This window comes from Uranotaenia lowii, chromosome 2 (genome assembly GCF_029784155.1).
Source record: "Uranotaenia lowii strain MFRU-FL chromosome 2, ASM2978415v1, whole genome shotgun sequence".
In the NCBI taxonomy this organism is placed as follows: domain Eukaryota; kingdom Metazoa; phylum Arthropoda; class Insecta; order Diptera; family Culicidae; genus Uranotaenia; species Uranotaenia lowii.
In genome coordinates, this window is record NC_073692.1 from 121,347,459 (window position 1) to 121,368,931 (window position 21,473).

At 36.0% G+C, this 21,473-nt stretch overlaps 1 protein-coding gene across 4 annotated transcripts in view; it reads left to right on the forward strand.

The window, feature by feature from the left end:
- Positions 1 to 21,473, forward strand: part of LOC129749557 (probable nuclear hormone receptor HR38) — a 241,904-nt gene that overhangs the window by 216,194 nt on the left and 4,237 nt on the right. For 3 of the 4 annotated variants that reach the window (XM_055744566.1, XM_055744567.1, XM_055744564.1), the window contains exon 3: positions 18,586 to 20,656. In XM_055744566.1, the coding sequence (XP_055600541.1) occupies positions 18,586 to 20,656 (2,071 nt within the window). The remainder of the gene's footprint in view (positions 1 to 18,585; positions 20,657 to 21,473) is intronic. The other variant, XM_055744565.1, reaches the window with a different exon arrangement.

The window sequence follows — 21,473 nt, forward strand, 5'->3', positions numbered from 1 at the left end:
GAAATGCTTCTATGAATATTTGGTATCCCTCACTCCTTCAAAGAGGTGGATGAAAAGGGGGAAGAGAGGTCTCCCTTACAATTTTCAGTATAACTGGAAAGTTGATCGAACAAATTGAACCATATTTGGCATGTCGAGAATTTATCGAGCAATGAAACCAAATTTAGCATCAAAAAGTATTTGAGTACGAAAAATACTTTTTCTATGTGAAACAATTCTTTACTTGCAGTAGGATGATAGAATTGGGAATATAGGAAGGGAAGAAGAGGCTTACATTCAGCTTTATTTTTTACAAAATCTGAGAAATGGACAAATCTTAACATGGAAAATCATGTTTGTATCATTCTATAATTATCTGACACACCATCTTCCTTTCAGTGAGTAAGTACATAGGAGGAGGGAGGTGAGTCCAATACATTTTTTTTAGCATAAGTTCTCAATTTATACTAACGAAGCCAACAAATGGAAACAAATATGACATGGAAAGCTACTTGGTTACGAGATATGTTTCTACGATTGTTATAGACCCTTACGCTTTACAGTATAGAGAGGGGAAGAAAGGAGGAGGCTCCATATACATTTTGTTGTAAAGCTTAAAAACTTATCAACCCATCGAACTATATTTGATATAGGAGGATTTTTGGAAACGAAATGGGTATGATTATTAAAGATCACGACCTCCATTCAAGAGGGAAAGGGTGAAGGGAAGGACAGGGGAGGTGGCTCTCTTATCAGTTTTTAGCATAAATCCAGAACATATCAAGCTAAAACAACCGTATTTTATAAGTAAGATTGTTTGCGTAGGATTAATTTGAGACCATCCAGACAGATTAAACTTATCAGATCTTGAACACAAATTTATAGAGCAAGATTCAGAATATAAGTTTAAGTTATCTTTGAGTTGCAATTCGAAACTCCAGCTGCAGCTCTCCTTTTTTATCGGTTGCTTATGAATTATGTTATAATTTGATTTGGAATAATGCAAAGAAAACAATATAAATTTGAATAATTTTTGAAAATATCATTTGATTTTGAAAGGTGTAGCAAAGCACACCGGGTCAGCTAGTTATTAAATAAATAAGTCATTAGTGAAGAATTAGTTGAAGGTAGGGTTACCATTCGTCCCGCTAAAATGGGACATGTCCCGCTTTTTTGTTGAATGTCCCGCCGTCCTGCTTATTCCTCAAAATGTCCCGTTTTTTTCATCGAAAAACTATTACAAAGTTCATTGACTTACACTGGAAAAAAAACAAACGTTAACCTCAATTTGAATTCATCGGTTCAACACAGAAAAACTTTCAAATACGTCTTTTTTTCATACAATAGGCAGATTTTTTTTCAAAGTTTATATAAGACAATACAACTAACTCTAAAGGTTTCTAAAGCATTACAATAAGATTTTGATTCAGTGAAGCGTTTTTTAAAGCACGTTCAACCAAACAATAGGGGAGAGAGGGGATACTTGATCCCCTTTTCATATTTTACCATATCTTTTTGGAAAAATTTAGCAACTCGCACTCTTTCACATTTTCTGACAGCGTGTAACTTCAAGTTTCTACGCTCCCAAAATTAGAACGATACTTGAACCCGTAGATGAACTAGAAGCATTTTCGTGGGAGAAAAAAAATGCGATATTTTTGGAGTTAAAGGAGACTTGATCCTTTATTCAGGAAGCCCTAATCCGTGGAAAAAATCAAACAAAACCCCAAGATAAATTGTTAATTGACTATTTTGGTCATGTTTGTTCTCATTTCACAATCTATAATTGTCAGAAAAAAAATTCTTTACCTTATTCTCAACCCTTATGACATTGCATACTTACGGGCTCAATTTTCTATGAACAAGCAAAAATCAATTATTTTAGCTCTTTTCTTCAGATAATTGATGGATGAATATTAGCTATTGGATAGATATAAGTAATCTCGTAATCAGCAATGATCACGACCCGTTGAAAAGAAGAATATACCGGGATCTTTTGTACCCATATATTAGGGATCAATTGTACCCATAATCATGATTTTAGAAAACTTTTTCTGAAAAAAGTTGGGAGTTTTCCATCGCTTTGAAAATATTGTATTTTGAAGTTCATATTACACTCAAAAGATTGATGTATTGGAATAAATATTTTTGTTATAATATTTCCATGTCAGGAACATTTTAAAATGATGAAAAAAGATCTTCAAGTCACATTTTGTGAATTTTTCCAAACAAAGTTCAATAACCCTAAATCTTATTTTGATAAAAAATTTTGAGCTTCAACCATTGCTGTTTAGTTCCATTTGGCACATTTTTCTAGAACATTTGATTTTTGTACGACATTCCAGTTTCGAGATATAGCTAAGGAATCAAGTATCCCCAGGGATCAAGTATCCTCATTCTCCCCTACATTGTTAATAGCTTTGGTATGAAGAAAATATTATTAGTTGCTTCAAGAGATTATGGATCTCAATTTCTCTCCGGAATCTTAATTACATAAATTGTTTTATATTATACATTACCTTTTTCGACTCAGTTGTATCAAGTATACAATAATGGAAGTTTTTCTTTTTGCTTCTGAATTTTTGAAATTTATTTGTTTTAGGTTTATTTAAGGGTTTATTACTTGGCATCAAACCGCCGTTTACATGTAGGACTTGAAATGTTTTCTCTCAAATAACGGGTTATATCACGAGAACCGTAAAAATAACCGTGATTATGGCAAAAATCCGTGTAAATAAAAGTCATATAAAATACTGACAAAATTCTTCCACGTATAAAAAACTCAATGTACTTTCTATGATCGACTTTGGCTGCTGGAATACATCCCACTTTTTTCGGCTGTGTCCCGCTATTTTTAGTAAAATGCCCGCTTTTTTCTGAAAGTATCTCGCAAGCCTAGTTTAAGGTAAACAATTTTTTCCTAAAAAATGGAAATATAATTTGAACAATGATGATCTTAACCAATTTATTCCTTGTGGACTTGTTAAGTTATTCAACCATATTTATTTGCATTCGTAAACTTTCCCTGTATAGATCCTACAACTCGTCAGTTGTTGATAGAAGTTTAGCATATTTCATGGAGTTTTGCTCTCTGAACTTTCGGAGGAGAGGCCTTCCCTTACCCTAGTGGGCCACTGCCGGAAATCGACGATTAATCGAAATTGAAAACGACAGTGAAACTAAGGCTCATCTGTTCAACTGTAAGCTATTTGTGGTGAAGAGAGCTTCGATCCAAAAACTGAAAAGCGCAACCATTCAAAATTTGTTTGGAGAAACAAAAAGGCAACCAAGAAGACCCTTCTCGTAGTCTGTAACAGGGTGAAAGAGTCCGATAGAGACAAAGCAAAACAACAAACGGCGCATATGTTGTGCTACGACTACGAACTACGGAGACGTCTGATCGACCGAAACCGTCATCGACCGGGAACCACCCGCTGAGTTTGTTTGCTGTCTTTTGCGCGATTCTGCCCCCTGCGCGCTCTGCCTTAATCAGGCGCTCTGGCTGGGTTCATACTTCTGCTGCTTAGACTCCGGGCGAGGATGAAAAAAAAAGGTTTCGGTTGCGCCTTTCGGTGGGTATCATCTTCCTGGGCGATTTGGCTGCAGGTGAACTAAAAGGCTGCGCGCGCGGTGAATGTTGTTATGCGATAGATGTAGGTTTTGACTCTCTTCTATCGTTTGAAGGCAAGCAACAGCAGAAAAAAGGGGATCGTTCCCGTGTAGTCATCACCCAGGATATTGACTGAGCCAAGCATAGGAAATCTTCAAATGACCTACCAATCGAACAGTGCAATCTAATAGAGTGCGGAGATCGATAGCAAAGATAATGCGCGAATCGGATTGTTCAGCAGTTTTTTTCCTGCTGGAAATATATTTCTTCACCCCTGAGAGAATCAAGATACAGTCTGATTGCTTTCTACTGGCATTTGTGCTGGATCGGAACGGGTATTATTAAATTTGAATAATAACCAGTAAAATTGAATGGACTTCTTTCGGGAAACGTTTACCGGATTTCCTAGTTGGTGGTATATTCTGAAATCAGTAATTGATTTACCGTATACATTCCTTAAACACTTATAGGTCCAACCTTTGTTTAGTTTGACACTCTAAAGCCCAAACTAAGCTTGATTCTTCAGCTAGATCTTACAATGATCTGATACTCCAGAAAAATGTGCCAAATGGAGCAAAACAACTTTGTTGCTCATCAAATTGACACAAGTTTAGAGTTGTTGAACTTTAATTGATAAATTCACCAAAATGTGACTATGAAGCTTGGCATGTTTGCCTTTTTTCAAGTGTTGAGTTGAGCAGCTAGTTTTTGTCTCTGTAAGTCACAGCCACAGACAGATTTTTTTTAAATTGTGACAGATTTCTGGAAAGCATACATTTTTTATGGCAATGCCTGAAAATACTTAAAATGTATTGTCTTAAATAATTGACAAAAAAAAGTCTTACGAATAGAATCTTTGTTAAAAGGCATAGATTTTTGGAATGAAAAAGAAGAATGCTAACAAGCTAAAGAAACTTTTATTTATAGTTCTGATTTGTTGGTTTTTAATTCAATCGATAATAAAACTAAATCCCTTAATTTTTCATGATTAAACATTATAATTTATTCTTTTTTTAAATTTTATTAGCGACACTTTACCATCTTTGTGGCATACGTGTCATGAAACTTATTCGATTTTCACTAAATTGTCGGAATTAATTTGTTGAAACTTTTGTTGAAACTTAGACCCGTAAAAAAACAGAATTCAAGTTTAGTCTACAATTGTCATAATAAAAGATTTAAATTTATTACATCAAGAAAAATACTATGTATTTTTTATGCTCTTTAACCGAATTAACGGTAACTATTTTGTGCATCATAAAAGGAAAATTTTATTAGTAAAGAATTTTGTTTACCAAAATTAAGATTGGCGGTTCGTTATTTATTTATTTTTGTTTTCAATGCTAAGTACATGTCCTGGAAATTTATTATTTTATTATTTTCAAGTTTTAGTCTTGGGGTTTGAAGAAATTTGATTTTGAATGAATTTTGAGTATTGTCTTGCTACAATTGATGGTTATGCGTTGGCTTTTCGGTCATTCCATGTTAATTATAACAATTTTTAAATGCGCCAATTAGCATTCTTTTTGAAGATTTTTCGAAAATTCACTAAGGGGGGCGCTGAGTTCGATAATTATGCAAAAGGAAGCGGTTAAGGAAAAATGTTTGAAAACCACTGCTTTAACCTAACACTAGGCGAACATCTTTCGAGGATATGGTGGCTAGCATTTTCCAAATTTTAAAAAACACGAACCCATAGAAAGTATACTTTGCATGCAGTGACCGAGATATGATCTCATGGTCGTTAACTTAAAAGATTCGAACGCTATCATCTATGCCACGGCGGCAGCCTTCTAATATGCTATAACAATAATGTTGTAGAAAAGTTTTTAGAATTTTCTTTTTCTAAGACTTATTACTTGTTAAATATTTTTCGATTATGTCTGATACTTGCCAAATATTAGGGTTCTCAGAAAAAAAGGATCAAGTCTCCTTTCATGAGGGATGAGGTCGTTTAATGTTGAAAATATTTTTTTTTTTTGTTCCACGAAAATGCTTTCAATGCAAGGCCGTGCGAACGGGGGGGGGGGGGGTTTTAGGGGTTAAACCCCCCCCCATGGAGATTTTTTCAAGTAAAATTTTTTAGTTCAAGAAAGGAATTTGCCGTATATCTATGTCAGAAAATTTTCTCGCCTCCGGCGGAATTTAATGCTAAATTACTCAAGGCCCAACCAATTTAATTTTTAGACGTTTACAAATTGATACTAATGTTTAATTGTAAGTTTCAGTTTGTAGTTTCAGTTTGAGTTTCAATAGTCCATCTGTATTGAAACTCAAATCTTGACACAAAACTGGATTGTATAAGGAATGGGTTTGTTAAGAAGTGTAACCAACTAAACTCAGAGTTTGAAGCTAACAAAATTCATTCATCGAATACTTACATTACATGTCGACAAATCGGTAGTAATGTGACAGGCGTTTAATACTTGCAATTAGCCAAAAAAAAACTTAAACTTCAATTTTATTATTTATCATTTTGATTATTGAAAAGCGGCATTACATTTTTTTCTACTTATTATATATGTCCTACAAGCAGGGTTCAACACGCAGGAGTGCGTCGATTGAGAAAGAGCAAATAAAACGCAGCTCTTTCGTTCTCGGTTCACGGGCACATTTGATTGCTCGAAATTCTCTCGAGAAATTTGCGACCAAAACGCAGATTGAAAATTTTTGAGCAGAGCGAATTCGCGCGCGCCTATTCGAGAGCGCGAGCGGTTCGGAAACTGCGTTTGCGTTTTTCTGCCGCGTGCGTGTAGGAACACCGAGCATCTATCGAGAGGACACGGCGGCTCACCGGACAGCGCGCGCGGCTCTCTTTAGCACACGGAGTGTTCGCCGTGTTTTCGTTATTGAGGGCCGACGGCATAATCTGTGCGAATAATTAAATCAATAGATATGGTAAAACAGGTAGAAGCACGCAATAGCCTTGGGAGGAGCGTTATAATAATCAATGTTAGAAGTTTTAAAATACATACTAGTAATAGTAACTAGTACTAGTAACTATGAAAAATTTACCATGAAATAGTAAAATTTCGCGAAAAACGCCAAATGAAAGAGCTTTACACAAGGATTGTTAAAATGAATGTTAAAAATGTTTTAGCCACTAGTAATAGTTACCAGCACTAGTAACTATGAAAAATTTACCATGAAATAGTAAAATTTCGCGAGAAACGCCAAATCAAAAAGCTTTACACAAGGATTGTTAAAATGAATGTTAAAAATGTTTTAGCCACTAGTAATAGTTACCAGCACTAGTAACTATGAAAAATTTACCATGAAATAGTAAAATTTCGCGAAAAACGCCAAATGAAAGAGCTTTACACAAGGATTGTTAAAATGAATGTTAAAAATGTTTTAGCCACTAGTAATAGTTACCAGCACTAGTAACTATGAAAAATTTACCATGAAATAGTAAAATTTCGCGAAAAATGCTAAATCAAAAAGCTTTACACAAGGATTGTTAAAATGAATGTTAAAAATGTTTTAGCCACTAGTAATAGTTACCAGCACTAGTAACTATGAAAAATTTACCATGAAATAGTAAAATTTCGCGAGAAACGCCAAATGAAAGAGCTTTACACAAGGATTGTTAAAATGAATGTTAAAAATGTTTTAGCCACTAGTAATAGTTACCAGCACTAGTAACTATGAAAAATTTACCATGAAATAGTAAAATTTCGCGAAAAATGCCAAATGAAAGAGCTTTACACAAGGATTGTTAAAATGAATGTTAAAAATGTTTTAGCCACTAGTAATAGTTACCAGCACTAGTAACTATGAAAAATTTACCATGAAATAGAAAAATTTCGCGAAAAATGCTAAATCAAAAAGCTTTACACAAGGATTGTTAAAATGAATGTTAAAAATGTTTTAGCCACTAGTAATAGTTACCAGCACTAGTAACTATGAAAAATTTACCATGAAATAGTAAAATTTCGCGAAAAACGCCAAATGAAAGAGCTTTACACAAGGATTGTTAAAATGAATGTTAAAAATGTTTTAGCCACTAGTAATAGTTACCAGCACTAGTAACCATGGTAAAAATTTACCATGAAATAGTAAAATTTCGCGAAAAATGCTAAATCAAAAAGCTTTACACAAGGATTGTTAAAATGAATGTTAAAAATGTTTTAGCCACTAGTAATAGTTACCAGCACTAGTAACTATGAAAAATTTACCATGAAATAGTAAAATTTCGCGAAAAACGCCAAATGAAAGAGCTTTACACAAGGATTGTTAAAATGAATGTTAAAAATGTTTTAGCCACTAGTAATAGTTACCAGCACTAGTAACTATGAAAAATTTACCATGAAATAGTAAAATTTCGCGAAAAGTGCCAAATGAAAGAGCTTTACGCGTAGAATGTTAAAATGAATGTTGGAATACCTGTGCAACTAGTTATAGTTACCAGCACTAGTAACAATGAAAAATTTACCATGTTAAAATTATTTTTCGCGAAAAAACGCTAAATCAAAGGTGCTAAAGATTGTTCAAATGAATGTCGAAATATTCTAGTGGCTAGAAAACACATACAATTATGGTTACAGAATGCACACAACACTCAACTCAGTTTACATGTTAGTGTCAACAAATTTTCAATGAAAACAGATTTTTATCAGTTCTACATATGTGTGAGCTTTTTCGTTTTTTTCAGAATTCCGGGTCAAATGTCGGATCTTCGATGATGTCATAGTTATTTTTTAATAATAGATTTTTTTCTAATATTTCCGGAGACAAGTTGACACGGAATTTGATCAATATTTTTTCGTTCTTCGCGAAATTTTACTATTCCATGGTAAATTTTTCATAGTTACTAGTGCTGGTAACTATTACTAGTGGCTAAAACATTTTTAACATTCATTTTAACAATCCTTGTGTAGAGCTTTTTGATTTAGCATTTTTCGCGAAATTTTACTATTTCATGGTAAATTTTTCATAGTTACTAGTGCTGGTAACTATTACTAGTGCTGGTAACTATTACTAGTGGCTAAGACATTTTTTACATTCATTTTAACAATCCTTGTGAAAAGCTTTTTCATCTGGCATTTTTCGCGAAATTTTACTATTGCATGGTAAATTTTTCATAGTTATTAGTGCTGGTAACTATTACTAGTGGCTAAGACATTTTTTACATTCATTTTAACAATCCTTGTGTAAAGCTTTTTCATCTGACATTTTTCGCGAAATTTTACTATTGCATGGTAAATTTTTCATAGTTACTAGTGCTGGTAACTATTACTAGTGGCTAAAACATTTTTAACATTCGTTTTAACAACCCTTGTGTTAAGCTCTTTGATTTGGCGTTTTTCACGAAATTTTACTATTGCATGGTAAATTTTTCATAGTTACTAGTGCTGGTAACTATTACTAGTGGCTAAAACATTTTTAACATTCATTTTAACAATCCTTGTGTAAAGCTCTTTCATTTGGCGTTTTTCGCGAAATTTTACTATTTCATGGAAAAATTTTCATAGTTACTAGTGCTGGTAACTATTACTAGTGGCTAGAATATTTTTAACATTCATTTTAACAATCCTTGTGTAAAGCTCTTTCATTTGGCGTTTTTCGCGAAATTTTACTATTTCATGGTAAATTTTTCATAGTTACTAGTGCTGGTAACTATTACTAGTGGCTAAAACATTTTTAACATTCGTTTTAACAACCCTTGTGTAAAGCTCTTTGATTTGGCGTTTTTCGCGAAATTTTACTATTTCATGGTAAATTTTTTATAGTTACTAGTGCTGGTAACTATAACTAGTGGCTAGAATATTTTTAACATTCATTTTAACAATCCTTGTGTAAAGCTCTTTCATTTGGCGTTTTTCGCGAAATTTTACTATTTCATGGTAAATTTTTCATAGTTACTAGTGCTGGTAACTATTACTAGTGGCTAAGACATTTTTAACATTCATTTTAACAATCCTTGTGTAAAGCTCTTTGATTTGGCGTTTTTCGCGAAATTTTACTATTTCATGGTAAATTTTTTATAGTTACTAGTGCTGGTAACTATTACTAGTGGCTAAAACATTTTTAACATTCATTTTAACAATCCTTGTGTAAAGCTCTTTCATTTGGCGTTTTTCGCGAAATTTTACTATTTCATGGAAAAATTTTCATAGTTACTAGTGCTGGTAACTATTACTAGTGGCTAGAATATTTTAACATTCATTTTAACAATCCTTGTGTAAAGCTCTTTCATTTGGCGTTTTTCGCGAAATTTTACTATTGCATGGTAAATTTTTCATAGTTACTAGTGCTGGTAACTGTTAATAATGGGTAACGTTAACCACCTACATCAATTCTCATAACCCTCCGCCAGATCCCATTGCGCGCCTACATATGTTTCAACTATCCTGTTGATAAAATCTTACACACAGATTTCTCAATCGGCACTGCAAACAGAAACACGAACGAAACACAAGGCCCTCACTCGAGCCCGTGCGCGCCGCCCGGTGACGAAAAGAGGGCCGCCTCGGACCATTCGGAGAGCCGCCGCGCGCTGCATTTTGGGCCGCTGCGTGCTGTTCTTTGAGCCAAAAGAGAGGCCTCACCCGCCGCTCGATTAGGACGCGCGAGAGCTAGCCGTGCCTGTTTGACTCGGCCGCTCGCGCAGATTTCGGATAGTGCATCTCGTCGACGAGAACGAGGGGAAAAGATTGAGCGCGCGTGTTTTTGTTTCGAGCGAGAGCGCGTCAACGACCAGAACACAAACGAAGAAGTGTTTTGCTCGAGAAAAATGGTTTGCGTGTGCCGCGCGCGTCTGAAAGAGTGCGTTTTGTTGAACCCTGCCTACAAGAAACAAATTATAGCTTCAATTTTGTTTTGTGTTTTTTTGTTTTTCTAATACTTAACTCAACATTTAAAAGGTTTATTATGAATTACACAAGGTTACAAAATTAACATAACTTTAAAAAGTGTAAAAATCATATTAGAAAATTCAATTTTTAAAACTTTAAGAAAAAAAATTCAATGAAAGTTTAAATTTAATTACCAACTTTTTTCTAGACTACAAGTTATTTTGACTTCTGCGAAATAAGTTAGACAAGTTTCTGTTTAAAAACTTAATTTAATTTTTTTTTTTTTTAAGTTTCAACGAAAATTTAATTTTAGATATTAGCAACAACAGATAATTTTGCAGGCTCAAAACAGCAGTTCTCAATTTTTGTTGTGTTTAATTAAATGAAACCTTTGTATTGTTATGATATTTGTTAAATTTTTAAAAATTGTTGAATTTATTAATTTTAAATAGATTATTCATCATCAACATGGTCAGAATATTTTTGCTTCTTAGTCAAATAAAATAAACAAATTCAGAGTCAGTGTTTGTTCTTCATGTACATTTCTTAGGTCATCAGTTATCAATGATTAATTTAACTAAATACTGATTGATTTTAAAACTTATAAACTCTGTATCAACAAAACTAGAAGTGATTGATAAAATCTGTGTTAGGAATAAAGATTCAAAAAAATCAGGAAATTTCTGGAAAATTCGAAATTTACCAAATTAACAAAGGCATATAATGCTGTTTTCTTTAGTTATTAGTTGAATTCTATGAATTAATTTTCGAAATCGTAAACAGTTTAATTTAAAAAAATTCTTCCTTAAGATAATGTGTTTGAATTTCATATCTCGTTTGTATTTTTAGAATAACTTCACCGAATTTTATTGTACAGTTTTTTTTTATTTTCAAATAAATTGTGAAAGAACGATTTTAATTTTTTAATATTTAATAATAAGTTTGTATTTGTTTTTTAATTCTGAATTTTTGTTTTCTGAAAACAAAATATTCAATATATTTCATTAAGAAAAACACAATTTCGAAAAACAAGACCTTGTCACAACTCAGTATCCTAATTGGCAGCAAAGAAATATTTCAGAGTTTAAAATTCTAAACTATCTGATAGGCATTTTAAAGTTTATAAACGTTTCACTTATTTTTATTGTTTTCAATCATCTTTTTTGAATCGATCATAATTTCAGCTAATCTATGAAAAGTTTCAAAAATGATTACAAGTAGCAACTTTAAAGAAAAAAATCTGTTTTTTGAAGTGCTTTATTTTTTATATATTTACAACAAAACATGGAACGACATAATTTTGAATATTTTTTCAATGACTTATCGGATTTATTGTGCAGTTTTGGTGTTGTTATTATTTCTAGCTAAATTTGAAATTCGAAAACCCCCCCCCCATGGATGTTTCCTTCGCACGGGCCTGTTTCAATGTATTTATTCGATTAAGTATCGTTCTGATTTTCGGAGCATAAAATCTTGGAATTAAATGCTGTCCGACAATTCAAAAGGCCACGAGTTGCTAAATTTGTCCAATGTTGAAAATAATATGTTTATTTTTATAGAAAAAAAGCAAACAAAATGTTGAACTGACTCTTACAAACTCAATTACAATTCTCAATATGTTTTTTGTCGTACATATCATTTTTGGTTGAACTTGAATATTTTGAGCTGAATTTTAAAATGTAGTAGAAACTGTTTTTTTATCTTAAGATGGTTTTCTATCCTAAATTCAAGACGTAGAAAAAATAAAAAAGTGCATTGCAATTGTTCATTCATAGTTTGCATATGGACATCACTTGATTTATTAAAGAGTCTAACATTTTACTTAAATTGACAGCTTACTTCGCATCTCTTCTGCAAGCTAAAATTTTTCATTGAAATCTTTCAAGAAAATCCGAATAAAATTCATAGTGGCGTAAACTAAATATTTAAATGAATTGATGATGCATTAGACTGGCCCAAATTCGTATGGGATGATTTTTACAACATTTTTTTCAACGCGAAACCCCCCAGATTGGTGCATTTTAGTGAAAAAATGACTTTTTGAAATTTTCAGGTCATTTGGAAGAAGCACGAGCTGGCGCAAAGGACTTAAAATTTGTATGGAGATTTTCAGCAAAATGTATGAAAAATCGACATTCATTCACTCTTTATGTCCTAAAATATGTTTCCAGTATGCTAGAAAGCTCAGAGTTTCAGGAATTGTAATTCAAACAATACACCGTTCACGATGTATCAGAGAGATGCGAAAAAATCACACATTAAATTGCGGATAACTCATCACAGTCAACTCGTATCGCATCACATTCTTCTACAAACTTGTTTGTCATTGTTTGAACTACAATTCCTGAAATTGCTTTCTAGCATACTGCTAACTTATTTTAGAACATCAAGAGTGAAAGTATGTCGATTTTCATTACATTTTGCCGAAAATCTCAATACAAATTTCAAGTTCTTTGCGCCAGCTCGTGCTTCTGCCAAATGACCTGAAACTTTCAGGAAGTCATTTTATCACCTAAATGCACAAATTTAGGGTGTGCCGCGTGGAATATAAGGATTTTTTTTTGTTGTGGGCCAGTCTAATGATGCATAGTTTACATCAGTTCTCGATTGTGCATAGCTTTTTTTTCAATTAACTAAAAAAACACACGCACAATCAGAAATTTCTAGTGGGTTGGAAGCAAAGCGTTCTAATGAAAAGAGCCTCTGACAGTGGACTGCGTCGATTTGATGTCATTTTTCAATGTTTTAAATCTTGGAGTCTCTAAAGCGTCTTTTTGATTCAAAACTCATTAACGATTTTTTGCAGAATTTTTAAGTAACGTTTACATGAGTAAATTTGAGCTTTTAGGTTTGCATGGGAAAATTGAAACTTCGACAAAGTTGGCAGGAATATATAAATTGGAACAAAAAACATAAGGATAAGGGTCGGTTCCAAAGAAGAAACAAAAATAATGTTTTATTTTTCAGTACAAAATACTCAATTTTCCCATACAAATCTAAAAGTTAAAATTTACTCATGTAAACGTAACTTAAAATTCTGCAAAAATCATGGATGAGGTTTGAGCCAAAACTAAACTTTAAAGACCCCAGGGTTTGAGAATTTCAAAAATGACCCTTAATCGACTCAGTCTACTCTGACAGCCACCGGCACTAATCAGAAGTAAAACGAATCTTTTTTAACTTTTCGAATTGAAAATTTTAGCAATGAAAAATGTTTTTAATTTTTAGTTTGATTGAAATGTTTTAATGTTTTAAACTTTTGGCTAGATGAAAATTTCAATCTGAATTTTCTCGTTTTTTCTCATCAATGTTCAAAATTTCGGATTAGGAATATGTAATTGAATATTTTTAACGTTGATTCAATATTTTGATTATCATAAGGATGTTGAAAAAAAGGATTGGAACTCAAAAGTTCTGTTCGCCAATCTTTATCAACTCTCAAGATTTTGAACATTTGAGCCTATGTTTAGTAGAACCTACATATAATCAAAAATTGTTTTTTTCCTTAGTATTGATATTTGGTTTTAAACTCTTCTTTTTTGGATCTTGGTTCATCTAGCTCATCATTCCCGAACCATAAACTCCTGTGTGAGCATTTCCTATTCCACTAGCGCCATCACTATCAACGGTATAATCACTAACCATTGAGATGTATCAACATTCTGATCTGACAATATCCAGGCATTTTATTTCAATGTATCGTATTGTGAGCTTCCAGAAACGGATCATGATTATTTATAATCAATCATGATGTTTTTTGTTTGATTTTTCAAATAAAGTGAATTAATCCAGGCTTTTTTTAACAAAATCCGGGCAAACTAGCAAGCTCTGGGTGGATCTGCTTAAAATTATGTTAATGTTGCCTGGATATTGAAGCAAAAATAACAATTTTCGGCAATATTATCCTTACCGTCTATGTGGTTGCATTTTTTAATTCATAAGGAAGATTACAAATCATCCAAGTATTCATTTTACTGGTGCAACATGAAGATTAGGTATAGTGGTTTTGAAAATGGGCGCCAACACTTTTACATAAATATAAATGAGCATCAGTAAGCCTTTATTGCTTTTGGCTCCTTCCTACTCTGGGCGATTTGAATTAAAACAAAATCATGGAAATTGAGTGCCATGACTTTAATTTGATGGGAATAAAAACTAAAAATTAATTATCAAATTCCAAAATTCGTCGTGTTCTGCCTCTCGCGACAACATAGCACATACTAACACAATAACAAAAATTGCATGCAAATCGGATGTTCCCTGCAGAAGTAGATCGTGTACATACGTACATATTAACGCCTCCATTTTAATGCCCATGTCTGAAAGTTTGAAAAGAATCGGTGAATAGATTATAGTGTTTTATAGTGTTTTTTCTGTGATGCAACTCAATGTGGGACACTTTTTAGCAACGTGTTGTTCATTTCAAACACGGATTTAGATATTTTAGTATGCTTTTCTTTTGAGTGTGAGCATTGACATTGAAAACACGCAGTCATTCAGCTTGGTGTATGAGTGTTAAAAAAAACATTAGATATTTTTTGTTTAAAAGAATAATTATTTTTAATTTCACCTTTGAATTCATTTAGGTTGTTCCTATTACAGTTCGCTTCATTCCTTCAAAGCTGGCAATCAACAATTCAATGAGGATCATAATTTCTTCCGCTGGCCGTCCTTTGGTAACTAATAATCGCAAGGCTTTCACATCTTTCACATCACTTTTTCTTTCTTCGATTCGATCGAATACCACAGCCTGCTCTTAACTCTATGAGAGGAATAAAATTTTCAAAATACCTTCCCAACCAAGCCACAGCAAAATTGACACTACCGAAATTTACCAATAATAGGTAGAGTGCTCTTGGTTTTCGGTTTCTGTCCACTCATTTCCTGCAATTGGGTGGGAAATTCGACACTGTTTTTGAATCCAGTGTTCGGAGGTTGCTTCTCTGTATGGGAGAGTGGGGAATCATGGGCCACTTTTTTTCGTTGTTCCATAACTTCTTTATTATAAAAGATAAAATGAAAATAAAAAATGGTATGGTATTCTACATTTTCAAGGTATCATAAGGTTTTTTTTTTAATTTTTAATAAGTTTTTTCCCTAAATTCTGACTGTTTAAAAAAAAGCAATATTTTTTGGATTTTGAAAAATGGTGGGGAATCGTGGGCCACCAAATCCAAATTGACCAAATAACATACAAAGTTTATGAGTTGATCCAAAACTGTGATTTCCTAATTCATTTCGTTGTTTAAAAGCAATTTCAGATGATGAAATAAAAAAAGAGCTGTGTATGACCGCATAGATTCAAAATCCTGGCTCGCGAACGTTTTGGCAAAATTCCTTTTATAGGATGGACAAAATATTTTTCATAACTCTTCATTTGGCATAAGAAAACTTTGCAGATAGGTAAAACGTATTTTAAGTTCTGAATGTGTATAAAAACATAAAAATACAGGTGATTCAAGATGTGTGGCCCACGATTCCCCACAAGTTATGATTTCCAAATTGCTTGCGTTTGTGTGACTTATTGATGTTTCATCAAAAATTCCTTTTCCACGTGAAAGATCATGACAAAACTAAGATCATAAGCGTATGAGCATATATTTGTTATGCACTTTAGGTACCCCATCGATGAAATTAGTGGGTGTTTTTTTAATTATGTAAGTAAATTTTTCTAACTTTTTTTAGCTCGATAAATAAAAAAAGCATATGATGCGTATTTCAGTCAACAACATATAGGAATATATGCTCACGCAAAGCGACGACGATGACAGTTGGTTTGAGATTTTTATCTCAACACACATCTGAGATATTAAAAGTGGCCCACGTTTCCCCATGGCCCACGATACCCCACTCTCCCCTACAAATTGGGCGTTTTAATAAAATATAATTAACCAAACTTGCATACAATATGAAAGCGAGATTTTGTTAAGAAGATTCAATCGATCAATTTGGAGCCTTTGACCAAAGGGGTAGGAGTACATAAAAGCTAATTTAAGCTCGAGGATATACGCTTTGAAGTTGTTTTGTTTGACCATTTTCCATATATTTTTCTGGAAAAATTAGTATCTTTTTCGAACATAAAAGTGAATTAATCAAATTCCAAAAATTTGAAAGGGCCTCATTTGTATTTTTAAAATTCAAATCTAAAAGTACAGATCAATTAAAAAAGAAATCTATGAAAAATCATTTCTTCAAATAAGCTTAACGAAAAAAAAAAATGTCACCCAAGCGTCGATGTCATGCGATTGGATGATGATCGTTCACCTTTTCATCAGACCACGATGATCGAAGAAGATCAATTTCCGCATCGCAAGTTCATCACAACATCCCGAGCCAATCCCTCACCAAATAAACGATGTCTTTCCCCCCGAAAACTGCGTGGGAGAATCTTGCGCAGTCTCAGTTGGATTTGGCGCGCGCGTTCAGTTCGCTTTAATGTTTTATTGATGAAATGGGCGAAAAGTGTGATAAGCTTTTTTCGCGTTGCATTAACGGCCACCCCTAGGTTAGTTCGGTTTTTTTTTGTTTTGGTGGTCGTGGGTCAAGTCGACTTGGCGACCAAAAAGTCCTCGGTCGGCGATGATGATTGACGTTTTTACGGTGCAGATGTTGCCAGATAACTTCTTGGTCGGTCACGAGGCTTTGCTGGGAGAAAGATTGAATTTATCGTGCATTTCGCCAAACCAACAAAAACTGAGGGAGCGTATGGAAAATATAATTTTATTGGTTTTTAAGTGGCTTTCTTTTATGCGCGGTTATTTATGCACAAACTGTCTGCGATTTACATGCAGGAAGCGTACAGAGCGAATAGTAGGACTTCCCGGTGTGGGCTGATGTAGATTTGGCGGAATGGACGAGCCCGGTTGCCTAAATGCAGTTGATAAACTCCCACTAGATGCAACCGATAATGGTATGTTGCATCCATCGCACGGTAGGACGTGCAGAATGGTTTATGATGAATCTCCGCATCGTAGACGGTGCAGAATGGATTTATGGATGTGTCTATCGAAGGAAGATCACTTGTATTCAAAGTTCGGTTTAGGCTAGCCCAAGGAACACACACGACGTTTGGCGAAAAGTAAATAACAATGAAGCTTTTTTTTGCGGTTTTCAAACCTCTACTACTGGTCTCTCGTTACAAACTTTCTATTGGAAAAGTTCATAGTCCAACAAGAGACAATCTTAAATGAAATTTTGAGCCGGCCTAACTACAGGATACGAGAGATACTTATCAGATAGAAAAGTACTGATAACAGATTCACTTTACTCAAAATTGATTTCTTAGAGGTGTCAAAACAGTCAACTCTAACTTGAAATATGTGACCTCCCGGTCACATACTCTATTGTACTTTATCGCTAGACATGATGAAGCTAACGTCGTTTGTGAAGACAACTCTCAGTGCTAGCCTAATCGATTATCTAGCCATATGTGTCTAGTTTTTTTTTCCTTTTCGACATCAACATAGCGAAAACTTCAACTATGATAACCACTTACTGGTTGATTGAAACCCAACCGTGAACTATGAAGCTTCTGAAATAATAAATTAATGAATACGCGCAGACTAGGATCGCAATAAAGATAGCTCTTTTTTCAGTCCCAAAGACTGAATCTTTAAAATTTAGTTCAAAATTTGTTATGTGTATATTTGAAACATCAGAATTGACTGAAATTTACCCTTGCAAAAGCACATGAACCTTGCTTTTTTTCTAAGAAATCGCATCCCATTGTGATCCATAACTCCGAAGGGAAATCCATTAGTTATCGCAGTCCATTCCTAAAGTGGGTGCCTGCCTGCTGGGGCCCAATCACAAGCTGACTTTTGATATTATCACACATTTCAATGCTCGGTCAGTCATGTGGAAAACGACCATCATGCCTACATATAGCCACCTTCATCGAGCGTCTCTGAAGGGTGCCAGGCGCCATGCGGCCGTAACGTTTGGTGTGGAAAACATCATCAACGAAATCACCGCACCTACTCGGTAGGATGGTCTGTTTAATATCCATTCAAACTACTGGTGCGATGCTACTACGTTTGTAGGGTGCTGGTTGGATGATAAAAAAAACCCCTACATTCTCAGATGTGTATGATTGTTGTTACATTTTTTATGTAGAGTGACACGATAGGCGCGCGCGCTCTTCAAACCACGCCCCTTCATCACAAATTAGATGTTAATAAATTTTCCCTCTTTTTTCAGGCATCTTCTTTTAGTTCCATTTCTTCGTTTGATTATTTGCTATCGCAACAGCAAAACCACCCGGAACAATCGTACCATCAATTGGACAACTTTGGTCCCCCTCACGATCAGCAACCGACAAGTCAACAGCACCACCAACTGGTGTCTGGACTGCTATCCTCCACCCATCAACTAGACAAGTTTGCCGAACTATTCGAATCTCCGCAAGCCCACACTCCGGCAGAATCCGTTTCTACTGAGTCGTATCTCGATCAAACCCAACATTCAAACAGCTCCAGTGACACTCTCGTAGGACTAGAAGATAATCATACTTCATTTGGTGGCTCTACCGATAGTATCCCAACTGCATTACTCAAAGTTGAACCCAGTCTAACCGACCTACCGGATCCATTCAGCACACCAGGTCCGTCCCGCTCCCAAACTACTGAACCGGATCAAGATCTAATACTTGAAACATCGTCAACCGAGGAACTAGGGCTTTTATCCTTACGCTCCAGCAGCGACCCAGTGTTGGCAAGCAGTGCCCGTCATCCTCAGCTTCAACAGAATCCCTTACAACTTATCCATCAACAATCAAGAACCGGCCCTCGACCAAATCCGTCCACAGAAGAACCCAGTGGCAGCGGTCTCAGTGTAATTCTACCTAGCTTCCAGGAGACTTATCCCATCAAATACAACCAACTGGCAAGTTTCGGTTTAAAAATGGACGAAGATTGCTTCAAAATCGCTGCCTCACCACATCATCAAACAGTGGGCTACGGTCATCACAGTTACGGGCATCACGGTGCGGTCCACCAGGGCCATTACGAGTACACCCAACATGCCGCTGCCCCGACGGCACACTTTGCCAATCCCTCGTCGGGTGGAACATTCTACACACCATCCTACGAACAACACGCAGCGGTAAGTCTTGCACCGAAACCACCGCTCCCCACGCCCGATCCACTAATAGATTCCGTTCCGCAGAACTACGGCGCCGTAACTCCCCAGGACACCTACTCCTTGCCACCATTCCCAACTATTGCCGAGCTTCACGTTTCCACGACCTGTTACCGTCGGGCTTCTCTGCCGCTTCAACGCTCGGAATCCACCTCCAGTAGCGAAAGCCCAAAACCGCCACGAGCGGGCATTTACAAGTACTCGGCTTTACCGAGTGCGTCCAGCTCAGCTTCCAGCTCCCCGAGCTACATCAACAACAATAATCCCAACACGATCAACAACAACGAAGTTGCTGCGGCTGCTGCAGCCGCCGCCGCCGTTGGAGTCCCTTGTGTGACTCCCGTGCCACGTGGTACCACCCCTCAAAGCCCATCTCAGATGTGCGCCGTCTGTGGCGACACGGCAGCCTGTCAGCACTACGGCGTAAGAACCTGCGAAGGGTGCAAAGGATTCTTCAAACGTACCGTACAAAAGGGCTCCAAATACGTTTGCCTCGCCGATAAAGCCTGCCCGGTTGACAAGCGACGGCGCAACCGGTGCCAATTCTGTCGATTCCAAAAATGTCTGGTCGTCGGTATGGTCAAGGAAGTGGTTCGCACCGATTCGCTCAAAGGCAGACGAGGACGGTTACCATCCAAACCGAAATCCCCGCAAGAATCTCCTCCAAGTCCACCCGTCTCCATGATAACCGCCCTGGTGCGAGCTCACGTCGACACTACACCCGATCTCGCCAGTCTCGACTACAGCCAGTACCGGGAGCCCGGCCAGCATGAACCCATCATTTCCGAAGCGGAAAAGGTGCAGCAGTTCTACAATCTCCTCACAACCTCGGTGGATGTGATCAAACAGTTCGCCGACAAACTACCCGGATTCAGTGATCTCAGCCCCGACGACCAGGAGCTTCTGTTCCAGTCCGCCTCGTTGGAACTGTTCGTGCTGCGGCTGTCGTACCGGGCCCGTATCGACGACACCAAGATGACATTCTGCAACGGAGTGGTGCTGCACAAGCACCAGTGCCAGCGATCGTTCGGCGACTGGCTGAACGCCATACTCGAGTTCAGCAAAAGCCTGCACTCGATGGAGATCGACATATCTGCCTTCGCGTGTCTCTGTGCGTTGACCCTCGTTACCGGTAAGTTTTCGGCGATTATTTTGTACCTTAGCGAAGACTCCATTGATAAGCCCATCATGAGAAACTAGCTTTGACTATTAAAAGGTTTGATGTTAATTCGACATTATTTTGCAGTGATTGTGGCGGCTATAAAGTGTCTCTTAAAATGATGTGCCCATGGTCGTGACATCTGCTCTACAGGGCCACTAAACGTCACGACATACCTCTGCCGAAACGTCATCAACCATTGACGAAGCAGGAGCGCTTGTTAGAAGCGTACGAATTGCTCTATTTTGAAGCTCCACAGTGGCGATCACTGTCATAGAATGGGCACATCATACTGTGGAGCAGCAAAATAGAGCAAATCGTACGCTCCCGACAAGCGTCCTGCTTCATTAACGGCCCGGAGATGAAAGATGTTGCCTGTATGGTTGATGACGTCTCGGCAGGGATATGTCGTGACGTTTGGTAACCCAGTAAGACAGATGTCACGATCATTGTCATAGCATGGACACATAATTTTAAGAGGCATTTTAAAGCCGTCGCAGTGATCAATCTCTGGTAATTGATTATTCCGAAGGAGCAATACAAGTTTTATAAAAATCTGCCAGTATGCTGTAAGGCTCTGCTAGAAATAAGTTAAAATAAATTCACTACCGCTCCAACAAAGATTGTTCCATGTGAAAAAAACTGATTCTTTTATACAACACCGCCCACCGTTTGTTTTCAAAAGAGGAGTTTGAATTGATGCTTGGGATTTTCATATGGAGTCTTCACTCCCAACCGTCACAAACACAATATTTTACGTTCTAAAAATCTGCAACTATTTTTTCTTAAC